Here is a 20914-nt window from a genome sequence, read left to right as displayed (position 1 = left end):
GGCGGCAGCACCCCACTGCTGGGGGTGAGAGCGCGGGGCAGGCTTGGACCCACCCGGGGCCCAGGGAGGACCCTGCCTGGCAGCCCAGCTGGGCTCACGGGACCCCCACAGTCCATCACCCAGGGCAGCCCGGGCCGGGGCTCCCGCAGGCTCCGAGGGCTGAGCCATCAGCAATTCCACCACCCCCCGCCCGCACCCCTAACCCCTCCACCCCCAGCCCCACCTCCGAGCAGGCGCCGGCAGCCTCCCCGCCCAGCGCGTCCGGGCCAGGCCACTAGGAGCCGGCGGGGGCCCCCAGCGGGGGCGGGGGGGCCGCACGAGGAGGACGGGCCCGCTCTGGCCGGAGAGGACGCCACGAGCCCTGAGCCGCGGAGAGGACCGCGCCACACCCGGGTGCGCCCGCAGCAGGAGGCCGGGGCCAAGGCCCAGCAGGCGCGCGGCCTGACCTCCCCGCCCTTGGCCTGAGGACAGGACAGCCGTCCCCTGGGGGCCGGCGGCCGCTGCTGGGGCGCAGACACCCGCCCTGCAGGCCGGCGCCAGGACCCTGACCTGGGGCCGCGAGGGGCCTCCGTGTGGCCGGGCGAGGCGGCACAGGCAGCGGCCGGGGGTGGACGCCGCCACGGAAGCCACGAGGTCCGGCTCGGGTTTCGGGAGCGGAGGCGGAGGCGTGGAGGCCAGGCCGTGAGGCGCCGGGCGGAGGCCGCAGGCTGAACCCCCAGGAGACCGCCCAGGGCCAGCGCCCAGGAGTGACCGAGCCGTGAGGGCGGTGGCACAAGCCAGCCAAGCCCGGGGCCACCTCGCTACGCCCCAGCGCCCCGTCCCCCGCCCCGCCGCCCCAGCGCCCCCCCCGCCCTCCCGGGCACGGCGGCCTGGCCGTCCACCCTTCAAGGCTGAGGTCTGGGGCGCTGGCCCCTGGGCCTGGAGCGCATCTCGGGGCCGGGGCAGCCTGCGCAGGGCCGGGCTCGGTCTCGGTGAGTCCGACGGCGTCCTCGGAGGCACACGAGCCCCATGTTCGGAGGAAGCCCAGCTGTCCACCGGGGGGACTGGGCCGGAGCAGCCAGATGCCCAGACCCGCGGGAGCCCCCGCTTGGACAAAGGCCCGAGCCGGGCACAGCGAGCCTGCGGCCCCAGGGTCAGCCAGGGGGCGGGGCCGTCCAGAGCGCTGGCCGCGCCAGCCACAGCGTGGACCGAGCACTTGGGTGGACCGAGTGGACCGAGCTCTGGCCCACTCGCTGCCAGGGGAGCCCAGCCAGGGGAGCCCAGCCAGGGGAGCCACTCCCCAGCGCCCCTCGGCACCTGCCTGGGAGGCAGCAAGGTGCTCCCCAGGGGCTGGTGGGCCTTTGGGGCGCGTCTGCCTTATAAACCCTTTGTGGGGGCCGCCCCAAGGTCCGGCGGCCCCACCCTGAAGGGGAGACAGAGGAAGCCCGGCAAGGAAACCGCAGGCCCTGCTGGCGCCCCCATCTCTGCAGCGGGGATCCTGGGGGCGCGGGCAGAAGGGGCACCGCGTGGACACTGCCGGGTGCCTGTCGCCCAGCTGGCGTCCTCCCGCCAGAGATGCAGCTCGCGGGTTCCCCTGGAATTCGGCGTCAACACCAAAGAGGAAAAACCACCAGGGGGACTTTCTCCTAAGCCCCGCGCCGCCTCCGGGCCTGGCGCCCCGCGCCCCGCGCCCACAAGCCGCGTCCTGCCTCAGCCTGAGAGCCAATTTGAGGCTGAAAATTGAGTCTGCGGCCGGGGAGGCTCCTGGCGGGCCGGCCCCGCGCCCGCATCGCGAGGACCCGCGCCGGACGCCGACGGCCGGGAGGGGCGGCCACGCCAACGTGCTGGCTCCCGGGTGCCGAGCGCGGCCAGGCACGTCCGCTGGCTGCCCACCTGGTGGGCGAAGGCACAGCTGTCCCCCGGTGGGGGTGGCCCCCAGCGCGCCGGGCAGTGGCCGAACGCGCCCGTCCTGCCCAGACGCCGGCCCCGGCCCTGCCCGCCGAGGGGCGCCCTGCGCGGGGGGTGGGGGGCCTGGGCCGACCCCGCTCCGCAGCCCGGATGCCCGCTGGCGGCCGTGTCCACGCTCGTGGCGGGCCTGAGCCCGCCTGGTGACCCGGGCGGCCTCCTGCCTCGAGCAGAGGCCTGCGGACACCGCGGGGCGGACCTGGGGCCACTGACCAAGGGGCGGCCCGAGCTGGCCCGGAGGCCGAGGGCAGAGGCGGCCGGGCGGGCGGGCGGGCATCGGGCCGAGCCGTGTCCCGTTTTCACCGTGAGTTCCGAGCCCGCGCGGAGCGGGCGGCGGCGCGGCCGGGATCACGGGGAGCCCGGGAGGGCGCCCAGCCCAGGGTCCTGCCCGTGAGGCGGGCACGCGGCGGGCACGCGGGGGGCTGCGCCTGAGCGATCCGCCCCGCACCAGGGTCAGCGCCAGAGCCGGGGGCCCCGGTGCTGAAGCGGGGAGCCAGGCTGACCAGGGGGGCGACCCCCGTGCGGGCCCCCGGCCTCTGCCTCCCGCCCGGGCGAGCAGGCTGGGGCGCCCCCTCCTGGCCCGGGCCCGCGGCGAGCCGCACCCCGAGCCGCGGCCGCACATCTGGGGGAGCAGGAGGTGCCCGGAGGCCCCGCCCCGCGGCGGGCGGGGGGCGTGGGGCGCTGACCGGGTGCGGCGGGCACGGTGGGGGAGGGCAGCGGAGACCCGCGCCCCAGCCGGCCCCGCACTCCCGGGCGCCTCCAGCCTGAGCCCCGCGCCCCAAGCCCGCAGGGCCGCCCCCGCCGCGCGGCGCCCCCCGCCCCCCCCGCCCGCGCGGCGCCCCCCGCCCCCCCCCCGCCCGCGCGGCGCCCCCCGCCCCCCCCGCCCGCGCGGCGCCCCCCCCCCCCCCGCCCGCGCGGCGCCCCCCGCCCCCCCCCGCCCGCGCGGCGCCCCCCGCCCCCCCCCGCCCGCGCGGCGCCCCCCGCCCCCGCCCGCCAGGCGCCCCGCGGCCTCGGCGTCGGCAGCAGCCCCGGCCCCCGGCCTTCAAGCCCGCGACTCGCTCGGGGGAAGCGCCCAGCCCGCCCCGCAGGGACGCCCCGAAACGCCCCGCGCCAGGGACGAGCTGTCCCCGCGGCGCCCCGCGCGGCCCCCCGCGCCCCCCGCCGACGCCAGCGCCTCTGTGCCCGCCGGGGGCGCGCGGGGGGCTGCGGCCCGGGGAGCGGACCCCGCGTCCAGGCGCGCCCCGCGGAGCCCCCCCCCCGCCCGTCTCCGCCCCTGACCCGCGAGCGCGTCGCGATGGAGCCGGACACGCGGCCGGGTGGGGAGACCGGGGCGCCCCCCGCCCGCCCGCCCGCCGGCCTCTCCCGGGAAGGGGCGCCCTCCTGCGGCCGCGGGGAGCAGCGCGCCCCGGACGCGTCCCCCGCGCCCCGCAGCCTCCCCGAGGGCGGGGTCACAGCACTGGGGCCCCACACAGGGTCACCCCAACCCCTGGCCTTGCCAGGGCGCCCACCGGAGGCACAGCGGGTCCCGGCGCCGGAGGCACCTCCAGGACCGCCCCCCCAGCCTCCCAACCCCCCCAAATCCCCCCCTGCAGCAGGGCAGCTGCTGGCCCCGCTCAGGCCTTGCTCCTGGGGTCCCTCCCCCCCAAAACCCCCAAAGCCGCCCTCCCCTCCCCCACGACCCTGCCCCCCTCGGGACTCAGGAGTCCGGCCCCCTCCGCCGAGGGCCTGTAGCCGGCGGGTGCCGGCCCTGGGGGGGCCCTGGAGGTGGGGGGCCAGGGGCAGCATGTCTGCCCTGAGGCGATGCTGAGGGGCTGCCCCCCCCAGCCCCAGCTCTGGGCGGCTCCCGCCAGCTGCCCCCAGGGTGGGAGCGAGAAGAGACGCGGCCTGTCCGTGGGTCCAGAGCCCAGGGGCCCTGGAGGGTGCCCAGCAGGCCAGGGCCACCAGCCGCCCGGTCAGGGGAGCCCACCGAGCGACAGGAGACAGTGGGGGCCGGGGGGGAAAGTGGGGGGAACAGTGGGGGGCAGGGGCGCAGTGGACAGTGCGGGCGCGGTGGATGACCAGGACACAGGTGGGGGGGCACGGGTGGACGGGGGGCTGGACACAGGAGGGACATGGATGGGCGGGCGGACGGGTGTGAACGGCTGTTTCCCGGCAGGAGCCACGCGGCCCGGGCGGCCCAACTGGGCTTTTAAAAGCCGGACATTCCACGGGGCTCGAGGAGCCCAGACGGCCCGTGGGCGGACGCTCGGCTGGGCGAGACGCATCGACAGTCCCGCGCGAAACACCTGCTTCCACTTAGGAAGGAAGCAGAGGTGGAGAAAAATTTAATTTAGGTTCAGAATTCTCATTTTTAAAGGTTTATTTATTTATGCACACAAGAGCCGGGGTGCAGGCCAGAGGTGGGGGTGAGAGGATCCCCAGAGACAGAGCGGGGGGCAGAACAGGCAGATCCACTGAAAGACACCCCTGAGGGGGGCAGCGGGAGACGGGGGAGGTCTGCTGCGCCCCGTGGGTAGCTCCCTGGCCGGGGATCGGACTCAGGCCGCAGTGGTGCCCGCCTGAGACTGACCCCCAGGGAGGCCCTAGTTTCAGAATTTCTCAAAATACATTGTAAGAATGAAATGAAATTTAGTGTCTGCACAAGGGAAGCTTGAATGCTCCTTCTGTGCTGGAGACAGAAAAACCTCAGGCCCCATTTCTTCTCCCAGTGGCCGTCACTAGTGGCCCCGGCCCGTCCACGCACCAGCACACGCAGCTCAGGGGGCCCCAGTGCAGCCGCCTTCTGCCTCTCGGGCCTTGCTTTGTAATCAAAACTTCCAAAAACCCCTGAAGGGTGAATCAGAGGGGATGGGCGCCCCACGGTGTCCAGCAGGAGGCCGCGGGCCGGCCGTGCCGAGCAGGGCTCAGCGAAGCGGCGCAGAGAGGAAGCCCCGACAGTGAAACCTGGACCCGAGAGTCCAGCTGACCGTGGACAGAAGTCCTGGTAGCCCCTGGACACTGAGGGGTCCCCGCCAGCGGCCTGAAGCCTCTCCTGAGCTGGGCCACGGCGCTGTCCTGACAGGGCGCCAGGGGGCCTGCGGCGGTGTGGACCGGGTGTCGGGAGGCCACGGCCGGCGGGGAGGCCGGGCTGCTGTGCGTCCTCACAGGGCTCCCGCCAGACGCTCGTGAACTTGCTGGGTGTGAGCAGAGAGAAGGCGACGTCTGCCCAGGTGCCCGCGGGGGCGACTGCTTGGCCTCGGACACCATGTGGCGAAGCCTGTTGGAGCCTCCAGGGGCCCGAAGCCACACACAGCTCGCTCCACGGCGCTGAGCTCGCCATGGCCATGGATGGGGTGGGTGAGCCCATTTCCCTGGGGTCTGCGAGGCCACAGCCCATGCAGGGGCTTGGCAGCTCTGTGTCCAGCCCCAGGCCTGTGGTGGGGAGCCATGGACCCCGCCTGCCCAACTTCTGTGGCTCTGGACCTCCCAGAGGGCACCATGAGTCCCCTCAGTCTTTCCGAGGCTGCGGACCCGGGCTGTGTCGGGGTGGACAGGCCACCGTCCTGCTGGGGACAGGCAGCGATGCAGAGGTTGGGCCTGTGGCCTGGAGGGTCCCCATCTGGCCCTGGCCCTTGCTTCCCACCCGGACCTCCATTGCATAGAACCTTCCAGAACCAGGGCCCTCAGCCAGGGAATGGCCGGAATTTCTGCAAAGCCAGGGCTGCAGGGCTTGTGGTCCCGGCCTAGGCCGCCAGCGCCGTGATGGCCAGGTGGGCGGAGACACCAGCTGTCTTTACGCCAGAAAAACTGGGCTCCGTTTGTTGAGCGAGAGTGGACTCCGCTGATCAAACACAACCTGCAGAAACCCCGCGAGTGCCCCTCGGGCACTGACACAGGACAGGCGGGATATGGGGGATGGCCCTGCAGGACTGGCAGGGGGCGCCCCCAGAACAGGCTGGGTGCCGGGGACCTGCCGTCATCCCGCCCCGGGGCAGGCTCCAACCGGACTCGGGCTGGTTGGGAGCAGCAGAACCTCCCAGGCCCTGCCCGGGGTGTGGGGGGAGCGAGGGTCTGTCCAGGCCGCGGAGGCGCTCAGCCTTGGGAAGGAGGGGACCGAGGCCAAGCGGGCTGCGCTGGGCCAGAAGGCAGATGCGGGCCCCTCTCTGCGGGGCCTGGGGTCGCCAGATTTGCAGAGGGGGCTGTTGAGCGGGCAGAGCTGAGTCTGGGGAGATGTGCGCGTTCTCGAGGTGCCGGCTGCTGCACAGTGGGTGGGCGGACGCCACGCGCCTGAGCTCTGCCCTTAAGGACGGCAAAGATGGCCACCCTGACGTCGTGTGTCTCACTGGGATCGGACAGACGCTGGGCGGCGCTCTGGGGCCAGCGGGCGGGCACGGCCTCCCCAGCTAGCCCGCCTGCCTGCCAGGGGCCCAGGAGCACCGGCCGTCAGGAGTGGGGGCTGCTCTCCGGTCGGGCCCCAGGCCTGACAAGCCCCAGCGCTGAGCAGGGGACTCTTATGACAAAGGGGAGCAAAGAGCAAAGTGTGCTCTCGAGTGTCCCCCCCAGGTGCAGTCCTAGGCCTGCTGCCTGCTGCGTCCAGGCCGACGCCCAGGTGGTCCAGCCGGTCCCGAGCTCTCTAGTACTTCGGGACCCTGGCCCAGTGCCCGGCCCCAAAGGGACCCCTGGGTGGAGGGCGCGGCCTCTTCTGCCCTCCAGGCCCAGGACGTTGCCCAGCTGGGGGTCACAGCGGGCCCAGAGCAGGCCCTGTCCCTGAGGCGGCCCCGGCTGTCCGTGCTGGGGCCGGGGTGGCCCTCGCCCTCCTCCCCTGGTCCCTGGGGCCTGCCTGCAGCCCTGGAGCAGCGTGCCCAGCCCCTCTCAGCTGGGGGCGGGGCTCAGCGCCCCTCGCGGCTACGGCGCCCGGCCGCACGGCCAGCAGTGTCGCCACCTCTCCACACAGCGATGCGCCTCAGAACTGAGACTTTTGCCCCAAAGCGTCGTGTCACTTTTTACGCCTGACTTGTCAGCGAAGAACAGTTTCCATCTGGACCGCGCGCGGCACCGACCCCACGCGCGCCGTGCGCTTCCCCAGCAGCGCTCAGTTTAGTGCCCGGGGCCGCCACCCCGCTCTGCCCGCACCTGACACCCAACACCAAGCTGTCCGCCCTTCCCCAGCGGCGCCCCGGCACCCCACACCGCCCGTGCTCCTCTCAGCACGTCAGCACCCCGCTGGGCAGAGCCTGCGCCTGGCCACATCCCAGGGCCCCAGCGCCCTCCCGCCCAGAGCAGGGCCCGGGGCCGCGGGGCAGATGCGGGCCGGCGGGGTCCACAGCCTGTTAGGAAGCAGTTCGTCATGCACACGTTACGGGGAGCTGGGGAGAGTCTTCTAGAGCAAACCACGCTCTGAAGCAGCCAGCGTCTGTGAAGTGAAGAGCCAGTGGACGTGTCAGCGTGGCGGTGTCCTGCCCCAGACCAGCCCCACCCGCGGGCAGGAGCAAGGCTGAGCAGACGACCCCGCCACCTCCCGCGGCTGCGTCAGAAAGAGCCACACGGAGCCAAGAAGGCAGACGGGACTTCAAAAACACAGCGGGAGCGGGACCCCTGGAGAGGTGGGACCGGATGACGGGCCCTGGGTCCCGGCTCGTGGCCCCGGCGCCCAGGGCGGCCAGCGGCAGAGGAAGGGCGGCTGGGCTGCGGGCGACCTGATGAGGAGGGAGCCTGCCCTTCACCACCCCCTGCCGCGGCCCATGACCCAGGTCCCGGGAGCACGCACGCCCGGGAGCGGCACCCACCGGGCAGCTGGCTGGTGCTGACCCGGTGAAGAGAAAGACACGGACCCGCAGGGTCTGGAGAAGCTGCTGGGGTTTAGTGTTGGAGAAGCAGAGTCCAGGGGCTCCCCACGCCCAGGCCTGCCCTGGCGCCCCCCCAGGGGAGGTGGGTGGTCTCGTTACAGGGGGTGGGGGCAGAGGCTGCTACCTAAGAGTGCGCATGGCCAGCTGGCCTGGCCACGCCTGGGGCCACCGTCTGCCGGCCCGGCTAGTGGTGCTGCCCCTTGGTGGGCTTCTTCTTCTTGGACTCCTCCTTGTGCTTCGGCTTCTTCCTCTTGCTCCCTTCTTTGAACCCTAAGGAGACACGGCTGGTGAAACACCGCACACAGCCCCACCGCCGAGGGGCAGGCACGTCCCGGGGGCCCCGATCAGGGAGCTCCATGCCTGGAGCCCCAACAAAATGACCAAGCACCCCCTGTGCGGTGCCTTCAGCATAACCAGGCAGGGGGACACCACCTGCCCTGTGGCCCAGGGCCCTGCCCGCCACTCCCAGGGCCCTGGCGCCCCACGTGGGACCGGGCCCAGCTGGCCCACATGTGCCTCGCCTCCACCCTGCTCTCTGCAGGGAGAAGCCTGCTCACTGGGAGGAGCCACGAGGGGGAGGGCCCGATTTAAGGCAGGGCCGTCCCTGTGCCGCAGGGCACAGAAGCCAGAGGAGGGACCGAGGGCACCTACCCGCCCAGGGACGCGGCCGCAGCAAAGGCGCTGGTGTTCTACGTGAGAACAGCCTCTCGAGACCTTTGTGCTGGCCGCGGGCTCCGAGCTCTCCAGGCCAGGCCTGTGCGTGTGGCCAGGGCATTTAAAGGGCCAGACAAGAACCAGGCCAGCCAGTGCTCAGTGGCCGTGGGGCCTGCTGGACAAAGTCTGAAAACACAGTGCCATTTTGCAAACTGTGGTCTCTGTCCACATGCCTGGACTCGTGGGGAAAATGGAGCCACCACCCACAGTGGGGATTCACTCGCTTTTCGTCCATTAGCTGTCTGGGTGGAGCCAACGTGGGCAGCCAGTTCCCTCCAACAACCACAGCCTGACACGCTCACTAACAGCCATGGTGTGGGTCTGAGGACCCCCCATTCACCAGCGACTCGGCACCAGATGGGTGGCTGGAAGGTTGGCCAGGGCTTGCCGCTGTCAAGGGGCCTGTCCCAGGGACTGCAAGGGGCTCCCCCCACCCAAGGCCCAGAGGCACCACCTCCGAGTCTAACAGGAGACCAGGGGCTAACGGCACGTCTCCCGGAAGGGTGCCTGGGACACATGTGCCTGAGCACAAGCTTGGGGTCACTTGCCCAGGACAACTCGCCTAAGGTGCACTCCCAGGAACACACAGGTCAGACACCTGCCCACAGTGCCAGCTGGGGGCAGCTCCAGGCCAAGCAGCCAAGACCCTGGGCCACCACAGACCAGAGGCAGGAAAAGCCCAGCCCCCAGACGTGACAGGAGTGTCCGACTCCGCTGTGATGACAGGCAGCGATGCTGCCGTGTCCCCGGAGGAGGCTCCACCCTGCGGGCAGTACAGGTGCAGGTGTGGGCACAGGTGCATGTGCAGGTGTGGGCACAGGTGCAGGTCAGGTGTGAGTGTGGTGCAGGCAGAGGCAGGCACAGCGGGTCCTGGAAGGTCTACCTGGGCTCACAGGCACGGTGAGGGCCGGGTCCTGGGCCCCGTTCTGCCCCGCTGCGCTGCCAACGGCATCCTGGCCTCTGCCTCCCTGCAGCTGCCACTGGCAAAGGCCCGACCCCCACCCTCTCTCCATCAAACAGTAGCACGAGCCCCAACGAGCAGCAGAGAAGGGCCCCAGCCCCGGACAATGGCCTGGCAGCCCCAGCCCCAGGCAACAGCCGGGACCGCCAGCCAGCTGTGCTCTCTCAGGAGGCCAGGGCTGCAGGGCAGGAGCGACCGCGCCTCCTGTGGGGGGCAGCTGAGCCCTACAGCCGCCGCCTTGCCCTACCCCCTCCTGCCCAGGACAGAGCGGGGCAGCCCCCTCCTCAGGCCCAGCACTGGGGGCCCAGAGCAGGCGGGGCTGGCACCTCACTCCCGGCTCTTCTGCTGACGCCCCTGCCCCAGGGTGGGCTTTCCGGGCACACGGGAGCGCCTCGGACACGGGGAGGGCACCACGCGGGTGAGCCCGTGGCTCCCGCCCTAAAGGTCCCCCCTCAGACGGCTGCCGTGGGGGACAGGTGTGTCCTCGGAGGCAGTTCCCGCGGCCTGGCTGGCAGCCTCGGCCCCAGCCCCAACAGGCCCTGCCAGGGCTGGGTCCGCGTCACGGCCTCGCACCAGTGGGGGGGGGGGGGCAGGGAGGGGGCGCCGGGAGCTGAGCTGCCCCCCAGGGCACCGCCTGGCCCGCTGGACACGAATGCTCCCCAAACACACCAAAGTCACTTTGGGTCACAGAACTCGGGGGGTCAGGGCACCACCATGCACAGACCTCCCCACCACACGCCTCATGCCCGCGGGCCACGCCCAAGCCCCCGCCAGGCAAGCCCAGCACCCACCGGCCACGGCCTGCACCCACTAGTCACGCCCAAGCCCCGCTGGCCTCGCCCCGCACCCACCGGCCTCACTAAGCCCCTCTGGCCACGCCCCGCACCCACAGGCCACGCCCAAGCCCCGCTGGCCACGCCCCACACCCACCGGCCACGCCCAAGCCCCTCTGGCCACGCCCCGCACCCACAGGCCACGCCCAGAAGCCTTGCTATGCCCCCTGGCCACGCCCCACACTCACAGGCCAAGCCCAAGCCCCTCTGGCCACGCCCCGCACCACAGGCCACGCCCAGCAGCCTTGCTAAGCCCTCCTGGCCACGCCCCACACCCACAGGCCACGCCCAGCAGCCTTGCTATGCCCCCTGGCCACGCCCCACACTCACAGGCCACGCCCAAGCCCCTCTGGCCACGCCCCGTACCACAGGCCACGCCCAGCAGCCTTGCTAAGCCCCCTGGCCACGCCCCACACCCACAGGCCACGCCCAGCAGCCTCGCTAAGCCCCTCTGGCCACGCCCAAGCCCCACTGGCCCCGCCCCGCCCGCCCCCTCGGAGGCCGCGGGGCGCCGCGGGCAGAAGCGCACGGGGAGCCCCGAGACAACACACTGCGGCTTCGGAGACCGGCACCCACTTTAATTGCGGGGCCCGGCGGGGCCTGGCCCTCAGCTCAGGGCGCAGCAGCACAGCGGCGCGGGCCGGCGCGGGGTCCCCCGGGGGGCGGCGGCGCCTCGGCCTCGGGGGGCGCGGCGGGGGGGGCGGCCCCGGGGCGCGGCCCCGCCCCCGTTCCCCGGCTCGCACCTGCGGGCGGCGCGGCGGGGTCCCAGCCGCCGGGGGCGCGCGGCCGGGCCGGCTCGTCGTCGTCGTCGTCGTCCGCGGGGTGCAGCGCGGGGGGCGGCGCGGGGGCCCGCGCGGGCGGGGCGGGCCGGGGGGCGCGCGGCGGGCGGGCGCCGGCGGGCGGGGCGGCGGGCGGGGCGGCGGGCAGCGCGCTCTGGCCTCTTCGCCGGGTCTCCTCCAGGAAGGCCTCGGGGTCCGCCACACCTGCAAGACAGGGCGTCACCGGGGGCCGGTCGGGGCGCGGGGCGCGGGGACACGGCCTCGGGGCGCGGGGACACGGCCTCCGGGGCGCGGGGGACACGGCCTCCGGGGCGCGGGGGACACGGCCTGCGGGGCGCGGGGGACACGGCCTGCGGGGCGCGGGGGACACGGCCTGCGGGGCGCGGGGACACGGCCTCCGGGGCGCGGGGACACGGCCTGCGGGGCGCGGGGGACACGGCCTGCGGGGCGCGGGGGACACGGCCTCCGGGGCGCGGGGACACGGCCTGCGGGGCGCGGGGGACACGGCCTGCGGGGCGCGGGGGACACGGCCTGCGGGGCGCGGGGGACACGGCCTCCCGGGTGCGGGGACACGGCCTCCGGGGCGCGGGGGACACGGCCTCCGGGGCGCGGGGGACACGGCCTGCGGGGCGCGGGGGACACGGCCTGCGGGGCGCGGGGGACACGGCCTGCGGGGCGCAGGGACACGGCCTCCGGGGCGCGGGGACACGGCCTCCCGGGTGCGGGGACACGGCCTCCGGGGCGCAGGGACACGGCCTCCGGGGCGCGGGGACACGGCCTGCGGGGCACGGGGGACACGGCCTGCGGGGCGCGGGGGACACGGCCTCCCGGGTGCGGGGACACGGCCTCCGGGGCGCGGGGGACACGGCCTCCGGGGCGCGGGGGACACGGCCTGCGGGGCACGGGGGACACGGCCTCCGGGGCACGGGGGACACGGCCTGCGGGGCGCGGGGGACACGGCCTCCCGGGTGCGGGGACATGGCCTCCGGGGCGCGGGGGACACGGCCTCCAGGGCGCGGGGGACACGGCCTCCCGGGTGCGGGGACACGGCCTGCGGGGCGCGGGGGACACGGCCTCCCGGGTGCGGGGACACGGCCTCCGGGGCGCGGGGGACACGGCCTCCGGGGCCGCGGCCCACCAGGGCTCTGCAGGTGCCACCCAGGACGGGGCCGCTAGGGGGTGGCGCGGCTCACGCAGCCCCACACACAGCGGCCACCCCGGGGCGTCTCCGCGGGTGTGAGGAACACGGGCTCGTGGGGCCTCCCCGGGGCGCGGGGTGAGCTCAGCCTGTGGAGCTGTCCCCAGCCTCTGCCCCACAAGTCCATCCCCGGCCGGCCAGGGAGCTACCCACACGGCGCGGGAGCCTCTCCCGTCTCCCGCTGCCCCTCGGCGGTGGTTTCAGGCCGTCTGCCTGTTCCGCTCCCGGCTGTCTCCGGGGAGTCCTCTCACCCCCCCACCTCTGGCCTGCACCCCAGCTCTTGCATGCATGAAAAATCCTTTAAAAAAAAAAAAGAGCACGTGTTCCCCCAGCAGGATGCTTCTTATTTGGCCCCTGACATGGGGGGTGCCCTGGAAAACTAAGCTGAGGAGCACGGGCAAGCACTGCACCCCCCGCCCCCGCCCCATGGGCCCCCGAGGGGAGCGGAGGGGAGCGCGGAGCGAGCGGGAGCTCTCCTGACTGGCCCCGGCATTGCCCAGCCCGGCCTGCCTGTGGGGAAAGCCACTCCAGGGAAGGCCGGGGCGGGAGCCCCCGTCCAAGCTAAGACTCCAGAGGTCATGCTGTGGCTCCTGCTCCCGCAGCTGGACGCGCCCGCGGCAAGACCAGCTCCTGTCTGGACCCACAACCCGGGAGCAAAGAGCAAAGGCCAGACAGGTGTGCGGGGGTGGGGGCGGGGGCTGCCCCGGGACCCCGCCTCAGGGCTGCAGGCCTCAGGTCCAGGGCCGGCACCAGGAGCTGATGGTGCTGAGTGGCTGTGGGCAGCCCGCCGGGCAAGTGGCCACGGGTGGCCTCCCCCAGGGCGAGGCAGCCCCACCGCGCAGATAGCAGGTCCTGGGAGCCGGCGGCGCCCTCTGCAGGGGTCAGGGCAGGAGGGCGCCTAAGGGGTCCGCGGGGCAGGCCAGCCCAGGCCCAGGGGCACCGCGGGTCGCGTCAGCACGGAGCCAGCGTCTCCCAGTGCTGGGCAACGGCAGGGCGCGGAGCTGGGCGGAGCTGAGCGCAGGTCGGCCTCGGGAGGCGAGGCGGAGGGCAGCAGAGGCCGCCGCGACCGTGCCGGGCCCAGACAGACCAGCCTGTCAGCACAGCCCGAGGGTCACCCCCCCAACGCCCGCGCCCCGGGGCAGAGCTGGCCCGCGGAGGCCCAGCACTGACTGGTCACTGGCCCCCCGGCTGGGAGAACCAGAAGCCCTGACACAGACATGTGCGCGGTGAGGGGCAGGGCAGGCCCGGCCAGCGGGGGCCTGGAGAGCGTGGGGGCGCTCAGGTGAGGGAGGCAAGGCCCCAACACCAGCCCCAGGCCTCAGGCGCTGGGCTGTGTGGGCAGCGCCCACGCTCGGCTCCTCACCTCCCCAACAGGGCGGGGCACCCGAGGCGCAGCGGCTCTGCGTGGGCGGGCAGGCGGGAGGGACCCCAGACACCCCCCGTAGGCCTGTACACCCCTGCGGGCCCGAGACCCCCCACTATGGGCCTGGATACCCCCATGGGCCTGGAGCCCCCACCGTGGGCCAGAGGGCACCCTACGGCCTCCGTCCCGCTCAGGCTGGGGTTGGCTCACGCGTCCGAAGCCCACCAGGGGGCACGTCTCCGGGGCGCTCCGGTGCAGCGCTCGGCCACGCAGGCGAGTGTCCGGCTAAGAAAGGCCGGCCTGGGACACGGGGCGCGGTCAGCTCTGCCCGCACGGCCCCGCCTGCCCCCGGAGGCGCAGCCACACTAGCTCTCGGCCCCCAGCCCGGCTGCAGTTTAGAGAACAGCCCCCAGGAGGCTGCACTTGGCGTCTGAAGAAAACACCAAAAACAGAAAACCGGTCCAGCAGAGCCGGGCGCCGGCCCCGCTGTCCCCACACTCCAGCGGGCACCGTGGGGGGCACCGGGCTTCTCTCCTCAGGGGCCCGTGGTCAGCTCCACCCCGGCCGCTCACCTGCCCACACGCCTTCTGGCCCCGGCTCCCGGGAGCTTCCCCTCCCAGCCCACGCTGGGCTCGCAGCGGGAGGGGCCGGGGAGCCGATGCCGGAGTCCGCCATGAACCCTCTCAGCAGGAGGACCCGGCTGGCGCGGGCGCCTGGGTCGCTGCCCTGCGCGCCACGGCAGGCCCTCGAGGAGGACATGTGACCGTGACGGCCTGGTCTGCGGGACCCGCCCCCCCGCAAGTCGCCCAGGGAACTTCAGTGTCTCGAGCAGCAGGAAAGACAGGGAAGGAGATGGGGGGTCAGACCCCCTGGCCCCGCTGTCCGGGTTGCGTCTCTGGGGGCGGCCACCACCCTCGAGCGCCCTGCGCCAGTGGCACCGACACCATGTGGCCTCGGCTGGGAAGGGCCCCAATGCCAGCCGCTCGCCCCACCCGCGCCGTGGGCTCGGAGCCCCAAGAGAGCAGGCGCCAGGAGCGGCCGGACTCAGCGAGGGGGACGGCCCCAGCGGTGCCACCGCACCACGCCGCTGGCCCGGGGATGCAGGCCTCGTCCTGCCAGCTGGGCAGATGGCCGCGAACGGGCCCCGGGGCATCTGCTGAGAGGGGGCCCTCTGCGGCCGTGGGCAAAGCCTCTCCTCGTGGGACGGGGGAAGGGGTGCTGGAAATGTCCCCCCCACACCCTCGTAGCACTGAGTACCTGGCCACCACGCACCCCAAAGCCTGGACGGCCGGGTCCCAAGGAGGCGGGGGGCAAAGGAATCTGCTTTGGCTCCGGACCGAGCCCAGCCCCTCACAATGGAGAAAAGCAGCAGCCGTGGGGCAGGGGCAGGAAGCCGCCTTCACGCGGCCCCGCTGGCCCCCCGGCCCCGGCCCGGCCTCAGGCAGGACAGCGGCCAGCGCCTGGGGCAGTGCAGGCCGCCCTCGGTGCTGCCCTGTCTCGCCTCGGCCCAATGCACACTGGGGACACGGCACCCCCGAGGGCCTTCAGACTGGGCGGTGGCAGGGGGTGAGGGGGCGCCCCAGTGGGGACTCCTGCCCAGAGGGGAGCGCCCCTCAGATGCCAGACTCGGACCACTCAGCTAGGAGGCCCTCCTGGAGGACGCGGCCCTGGCTCGCTGGTCAGCTTTGCCCCGCTGGCCGCCGGGACCGGGGAGCTGCAGCGGAATGGGCGGAGGGACCACAGGCCAAAGCCCAAAGCCCGCAGTGGCCGCCCCCAGCAGCCCGGACAGCCCCGCCAAGGCACGAGCCCAGTCTACCGCGCGGGGCAGGCCCACCGTCCGGACAGCAGCCTCCCCGGGGGGCACGTCCAGGAGGGGCGCTGGGGGCAGAGCGCAGCACCGGCGCATAGGGCAAGGACCCCCCCAGGAGACCCGGGCCTGAGCCGCAGCGGAGCCCGCGCCGAGGGGCGCACCGCAGCCCGATGGGATAAACGGCCGTTTCATGGGACACAGACCCTGCGCAGGCACCCCGCTCCGTGCCACCCCCGGGGACCCCCCTTGAGCCTGACACCAGCCGCGTCCTCCACGTGCAACCTCCGGGCTCCCTGGGGGCGGCCCCGCCACTCCTCCCTGGACAGGGCAGCGGAGCCCAGGACCTGGGCGGGGGAGCGATGCTATGGGACCGGAAGTGGCCGGCGCTGCCCATGAGAGGCCCCGCCCCCCGGGGGTTCTCTGCTGCCCGCTGGCAACCACCTGCCCAGACCAAGTCTTTGTCGCGTCCCAGGGTGCAGTGACCAAGCCCAGCTGAATGGGTGGCACTGAGTGGGAAGGCCGCCCACCTGCCTGCGCCCACTGCCCGGCCTGGCCCAGGAGGCCCTGGGCACCAGGCCCCGCGGGCCCCGGGTACTCGGCACCCCCACAGGCTCGCAGGTGTGGGTGCAGTCCCGGGAGGGGCAGAGCCGCTGTTTCAGGAGGCAGCCCTGACGCGGAGCGGAACGTGGGGGCTCCGGGCTGCAGGCACCAGCCGGGGCACACGCTGGGGACGGAGACCACCAGGGGCCGACCGGATATGGAACTGAGAGGCCGCTGCCCAGACAGGCCCTGCAGCAGGACCGGGTGACCCAGCCCGCAGGCCAGGCCCCCGGCTTGCAGCAGCCAATCACGCGCAAGCACACCAGCCTGCGGGCAGCGGGGGAGCGCGGTGGAGTCGAGCGAGCGTCGTCAGGGTCAGAGCGAGCCAGAAAGCGGTGTGGGGGCCTGGCCCGGGGCGGGGGGGGGGGGGGGCCGCTGCAGTCCAGGCTCCTGAGACCGAACCCCTGGAGTGCAAGATCTCCCGAAGAGACTGCAGCCACACGCCCCGCGGAGAATCTGGGAGAGCCCAGCCTCAGCACAGACACTCCAAGGAGATCAGAGACTCAGGCGTGAAAAGTTGCAGAGAATCAGAAAGCGCCCCCGGGGCCGAGCCACACAGCCCCAGGCGCTGGCCCCGAGCCCCAGGCGCCACAGCCAGCTGCGGGGCCGGCCCCCAGGACAGCGCCAGCCCCTTCCCGCCCGACAGGCGCCTTCTTCTCGGCCCAGCTCCGCAGCGTCTAGGGCACCCCGTGGACCAGCGGCCTCTGCGCGAGAACCCGCCTGACCCCAGCCTGACCCCAGCCACAGGTGCAGAGGCCTCCTGCCCCCCACCGGGCGCGTGGGGGAGGGGGGTCGAGACGGGCCAAGTTCCAGTCCCCACAGCACGAAGCATTCGCGAGCACCCCCCAACCCGCGGCCCGCGACAGCGAGCGTTTGAGACGGTTCTCTGGCGGCACGGCCTCCGCCCATCCGCTGCCCCGGGCCGGCACGCGCCGCCTGCCAGCCTGGCCCGGGGCGCGCGTGGAGGACGGGCACGGTCTCATGCCGCACACGACGACCTCAGAAGAGCCACGGCCACCTCAGCCATGAAAGTAAGAAAGTTGGGGCAACTGTCTCGGGGGAAGGCTCTCACCCCCGCCACCTCGGGCCGGGGCCCGCACGCCAGCTCCTGCCTGCACAAGTAAAGAGTAAATGGAAAAAAAGTTGGGGGGAAACAAAGGGGCAGCCTCACGCGGGCCGCACACCCGAGCCCCGCGGCCCCGCTGGCGAGGCGCGCGGGGAGCGGAGCACCAGGACACCCCGGGCTCCGGCCGCAGGACAAGGGGAGCACACGCCCGACGCGGGGAGGGCGGGTGCGGAGTCCACCCGCGCCCGCGGGGCTGGGCCATGCGGATCTGCGCGGCGGCTCATGGAGCCAGCACTGCCGCCGGCGGGCCGCTGCCCGAGCTGCACAGCAGCCCGGGGGGGGGGGGGGGGGCCATGGGGCCAAGGCACCGGGACAAGCTGGGCGCCGGGCACGGGCTCGGGGCACACGGGGGCTCCTTGACACCCACAGGAGACGCCTGCGCCACGCGCCAGGACGCAGCAGGGATGAGGCCTCCTGCCCGAGGCCCACAGCAGGGTGGCCGGGCCCCAGAGGGGTCTTCGGAAGACCCCGAAGGGCAACAAACTCAGGCCTGTGCGCACCTGACTGGGCCTCGACCCAGCGATGGCGTCCTCGGCACAAATGGACCGAACCACCCCGGGCCTGAGACCTGCAGAAACGGCAGCCACGACGCCCGCCCCATTCCTGGATGGGCCAGTGGCGTCAAAGCAGCTGCGCAGCGACCGCAGAGGGCACCCCAGCCGAGTCCGGAGCCCCGCGGGCCCCTGCGCACGAGAAACACGACCGCGTGAACCGAGCGCGTCCCGAGGAGGGTGCGCGCGGCCAGTCAGGCGGCTCTCCAGGTCCAGTCTGGAAGGTGCCGGCCAAGACGCGGCCCCCAGGGGTCCTCGCCCCCAAGGAACCAGCCGACTAGACAGGGCCTGGCCAGCGGCGGCGGCGCCGCCGCCCAGACCACCGCCTCGGGCCCGCCCTGCACCGGCCCCACCGCAGGGAGCGCCAGAGCTGAGCTGATCAGCCCAACGGGGCGGTGGGGGGCAGACCAGCAGACGGGGCTCCGGGCAGGGCTCCAGATGTCCAATCTCCCCCCGCCACCATCTCCTTCCAGGGGACTGACACGCCCCCAGCCCGGGTGCCCCGGACCCACACTCCGCTTCCGGCATAAGAGTGAACAGAAAGCAAGTTTAGGGGGCGACTTCTGGAGCCCGGAACACCCATGAAACGCTCATGCTGCCAGCTGCCAGCTCAAAGGCGCCCTCTCGCCAAGGCAGCGCTCGCTCGTGCACCTGCTCTCCCCTCAGGACGCCCACCCAAGGGCATCACATCAGCCAGCAGGCCGTCCACAGCTGGAGCCCCCTCCAACCCTTTCCAGCCCTGCCCCCGGGGCCCCGTGCGATACCCCCTGGAAAGAAGCCAAGGGGCAGGGGAAGACACTGGCACCCCGGCCCGCTCCACAGGACGCCCTCCACGAGGCGATAGCTCAGGGTCCTTGTCAGGACAAGGGCGCGGTGCCCTCCCTGCCGCGTGCGGGCAATCACGGGGCTGCCCGATACCCCCGCCCGAGGGCCCACAGCGCCGGCAGGTCTGGGAGCGTGTCCACGGCTTCCCGTACTGGGTTCTGGCACTCCTGGTCGCACCCTGTGAGGCTCAGCAACGCCCGCTCCTTGGGGTCCCCACCCCCGTCTATCCGGACAGGAAGGCACAGGGAGGGGCACCCCAGCTCGCCAACGAAATCCTCCTGCCCGCCCCCCAGCACTTCCCCGGGGCCGTCCCCGTGGCCGGAGGGCTGCGGCAGCACACGCCGTCCTCGGCCACCGCGCAGCGGCGCAGAAGGGCCAGGCGCTCACTCAGGGGGACGGGGCCGGCCATCGTCCCTCGCGCGCTCCGTGACGTGCGACGGCGGAGCCCCGGTGGCCGGGCCTGGACGCGCCAGGCCTCCAGGACTCGCAGCGAGGCGGGCCCGGCCGGCGTGCAGGCGGGCGGGGCGGGCACAGAGTCACAGGCACACGCGCGGGAGCCGCACGGCCCGCCGGGAAAGAATGCACCAAACACATTCGCGTTTATTTTTTTTTAAGCAAATGACAAAGACCCAGTTTACCAACTTTTTAAACCTAAGCTTAACATCACATGTTTAAACAATTGTCCAAACGAAACCGCCAGCGTTCATGCACAACTAGAAAACATCCTCCGTGCGGAGAACCCGGAAATGTGTCACCGTTAACGTGTTAATATCTAAACACTGAGAAAAACCGCAACCACCCTGGGGGCGAGCCCCGGGCAGCGTCACGTCACAGCAGGCGCCACGGCTGGGCCACGTTTCACACACAATGGGAAGCAGGTCCGTGCTGGTGTTAGTGTACGAAAGAGTCACGGCCACTTTGGATTACGTTTAATAAAAAAGCAAAGTGCATACAGAGATTTACAACAATCTTAAAGACAAAATAATGGTCCTACGACGTGGTCCCGACAATAAACTCAAAAGTCTATGTCCAGCGGCAGCCCCGGCGAGCCGTCCGTGAACACTCGGGTTAGGTGCGGGGGCGCGGAAGCGGCTCGTCGGGGCTCTTCCGGACACCGCTCCTGCGGCTCGGCGGGCGGCGGCTACTTGCTATCCAAGCGCAGCAGCTGCTCCTTACCGTTCACCGTCAGGGACTTGAGCTGGCCGTCCTCCTCCACCTCCACCCGCTCCTGGCCGTTCTCCACGATCCTGCGGGCAAAGTCCCCGTCAGACAACCGGCCTGAAGCGACCACACAGGCGGTGCGCGTGCCGTGGAAAGGACGTGGCTCCCCGCTCTGACGCCACGCGCGGAGGAGCCGCTCCACAGCTGCCGGGCGCTGTCCCCGGAGCGCACACGGCACGCGGCGTCACACACGCCTGGAGTCGGCTGTGCGCAAGACTGTCCCCCCCCCCCGCGGCATCAAGCGCGGGCCGGGGACAAGGCCGCGGTCACAGCCCCGCCCGCCCGCCCACACCCCACGGCCGCAGGGGTTGCCGCCAGCGCCTGAAGCGCGGGGGCGCGGTACCTCTTGGTGGTGATCTTCCTTCCGTTGACGATCTTGGTGGATGTTGATATGGACTTGAAGGAGCCCATCCCGCTGCCACCGAACGCCGTGGATGAGAAGGACGTGAGGCCCCCGTGGCCCAGGGAGCCGAAGGAGCTGAACCCTGCGGGACAGAGCGCACGGTCAGACCCGCCCGCCGCGGCCGCTGGAGCAAGCGCGTCCCAAGACCGCTCCGAAGTGGGCTGGAGCCAGGACCAGGCACCACGTCCAGGGAGGCGATCTCCGCTGACCCTCTGCAAGCGGAGGGCCCGCAGTCTGCGGGGCGCTCGCACACCCCGGCCTCCACAACCCGCACAGCGAGCCCCCCAGGGTGCGTGGCGGCTCCAGAACAGGCACATGAAACCAGCGCTCACTCTCCGCTGCGCCCTGATGGGCTCCACGGACATGGAGGGAGCCAGACCCGCTTCCCACGCCCCACGACCCCACATTCCCCGGGACGCTGCAGGCCGAGCGGCCGGCGCACGCAGACACTGCTGGCAGCAGGCAGTGTGGAAGCATAAGGCGCTGTGGCCGCGCGTGTCCAGTCCGTGAGCCCAGGGTCTCCCGACAAGGTTCTCTTGTTGTGTCTCCAACCAGCTCTGCTCGCCTCTCCCGCCAGCGGCCCCCCTTCAGCGGGGGCCGTGGCATCTGAGGGCTGTGCTGGGGGACACCACCTCAGAAACTGCCCTGCACTGCGGGCCGATCAAGGGGCGAGGACAGGGGTGTGGGGACACACCAGAAGGGGTGTGGTGCTCGACCCTCCATCACCGTGTTTCTCCGGTGCGAGAGTCCAAGGCTGGACT

At 72.8% G+C, this 20914-nt stretch overlaps 1 protein-coding gene across 1 annotated transcript in view; it reads right to left on the bottom strand.

The window, feature by feature from the left end:
* Positions 1 to 7760: 7760 nt before the first annotated feature.
* The window catches only part of DNAJB6 (DnaJ heat shock protein family (Hsp40) member B6), a 32332-nt gene continuing 19178 nt past the window's right edge, over positions 7761 to 20914 (bottom strand). The window contains exons 7-10 of the mRNA XM_037516503.1: positions 20094 to 20235; positions 19706 to 19776; positions 11021 to 11260; positions 7761 to 8039 (exon numbers count right to left, since the gene is read on the bottom strand). Coding sequence (XP_037372400.1) covers positions 7954 to 8039; positions 11021 to 11260; positions 19706 to 19776; positions 20094 to 20235 — 539 coding nt within the window. The 3' untranslated portion in view covers positions 7761 to 7953. The remainder of the gene's footprint in view (positions 8040 to 11020; positions 11261 to 19705; positions 19777 to 20093; positions 20236 to 20914) is intronic.

Source organism: Talpa occidentalis, unplaced genomic scaffold (genome assembly GCF_014898055.3).
Source record: "Talpa occidentalis isolate TD23 unplaced genomic scaffold, MPIMG_talOcc4v2.1, whole genome shotgun sequence".
NCBI lineage: Eukaryota > Metazoa > Chordata > Mammalia > Eulipotyphla > Talpidae > Talpa > Talpa occidentalis.
The sequence above is the reverse complement of the archived record's forward strand: the minus strand, read 5'-3'. Positions and strand labels throughout refer to the sequence as shown.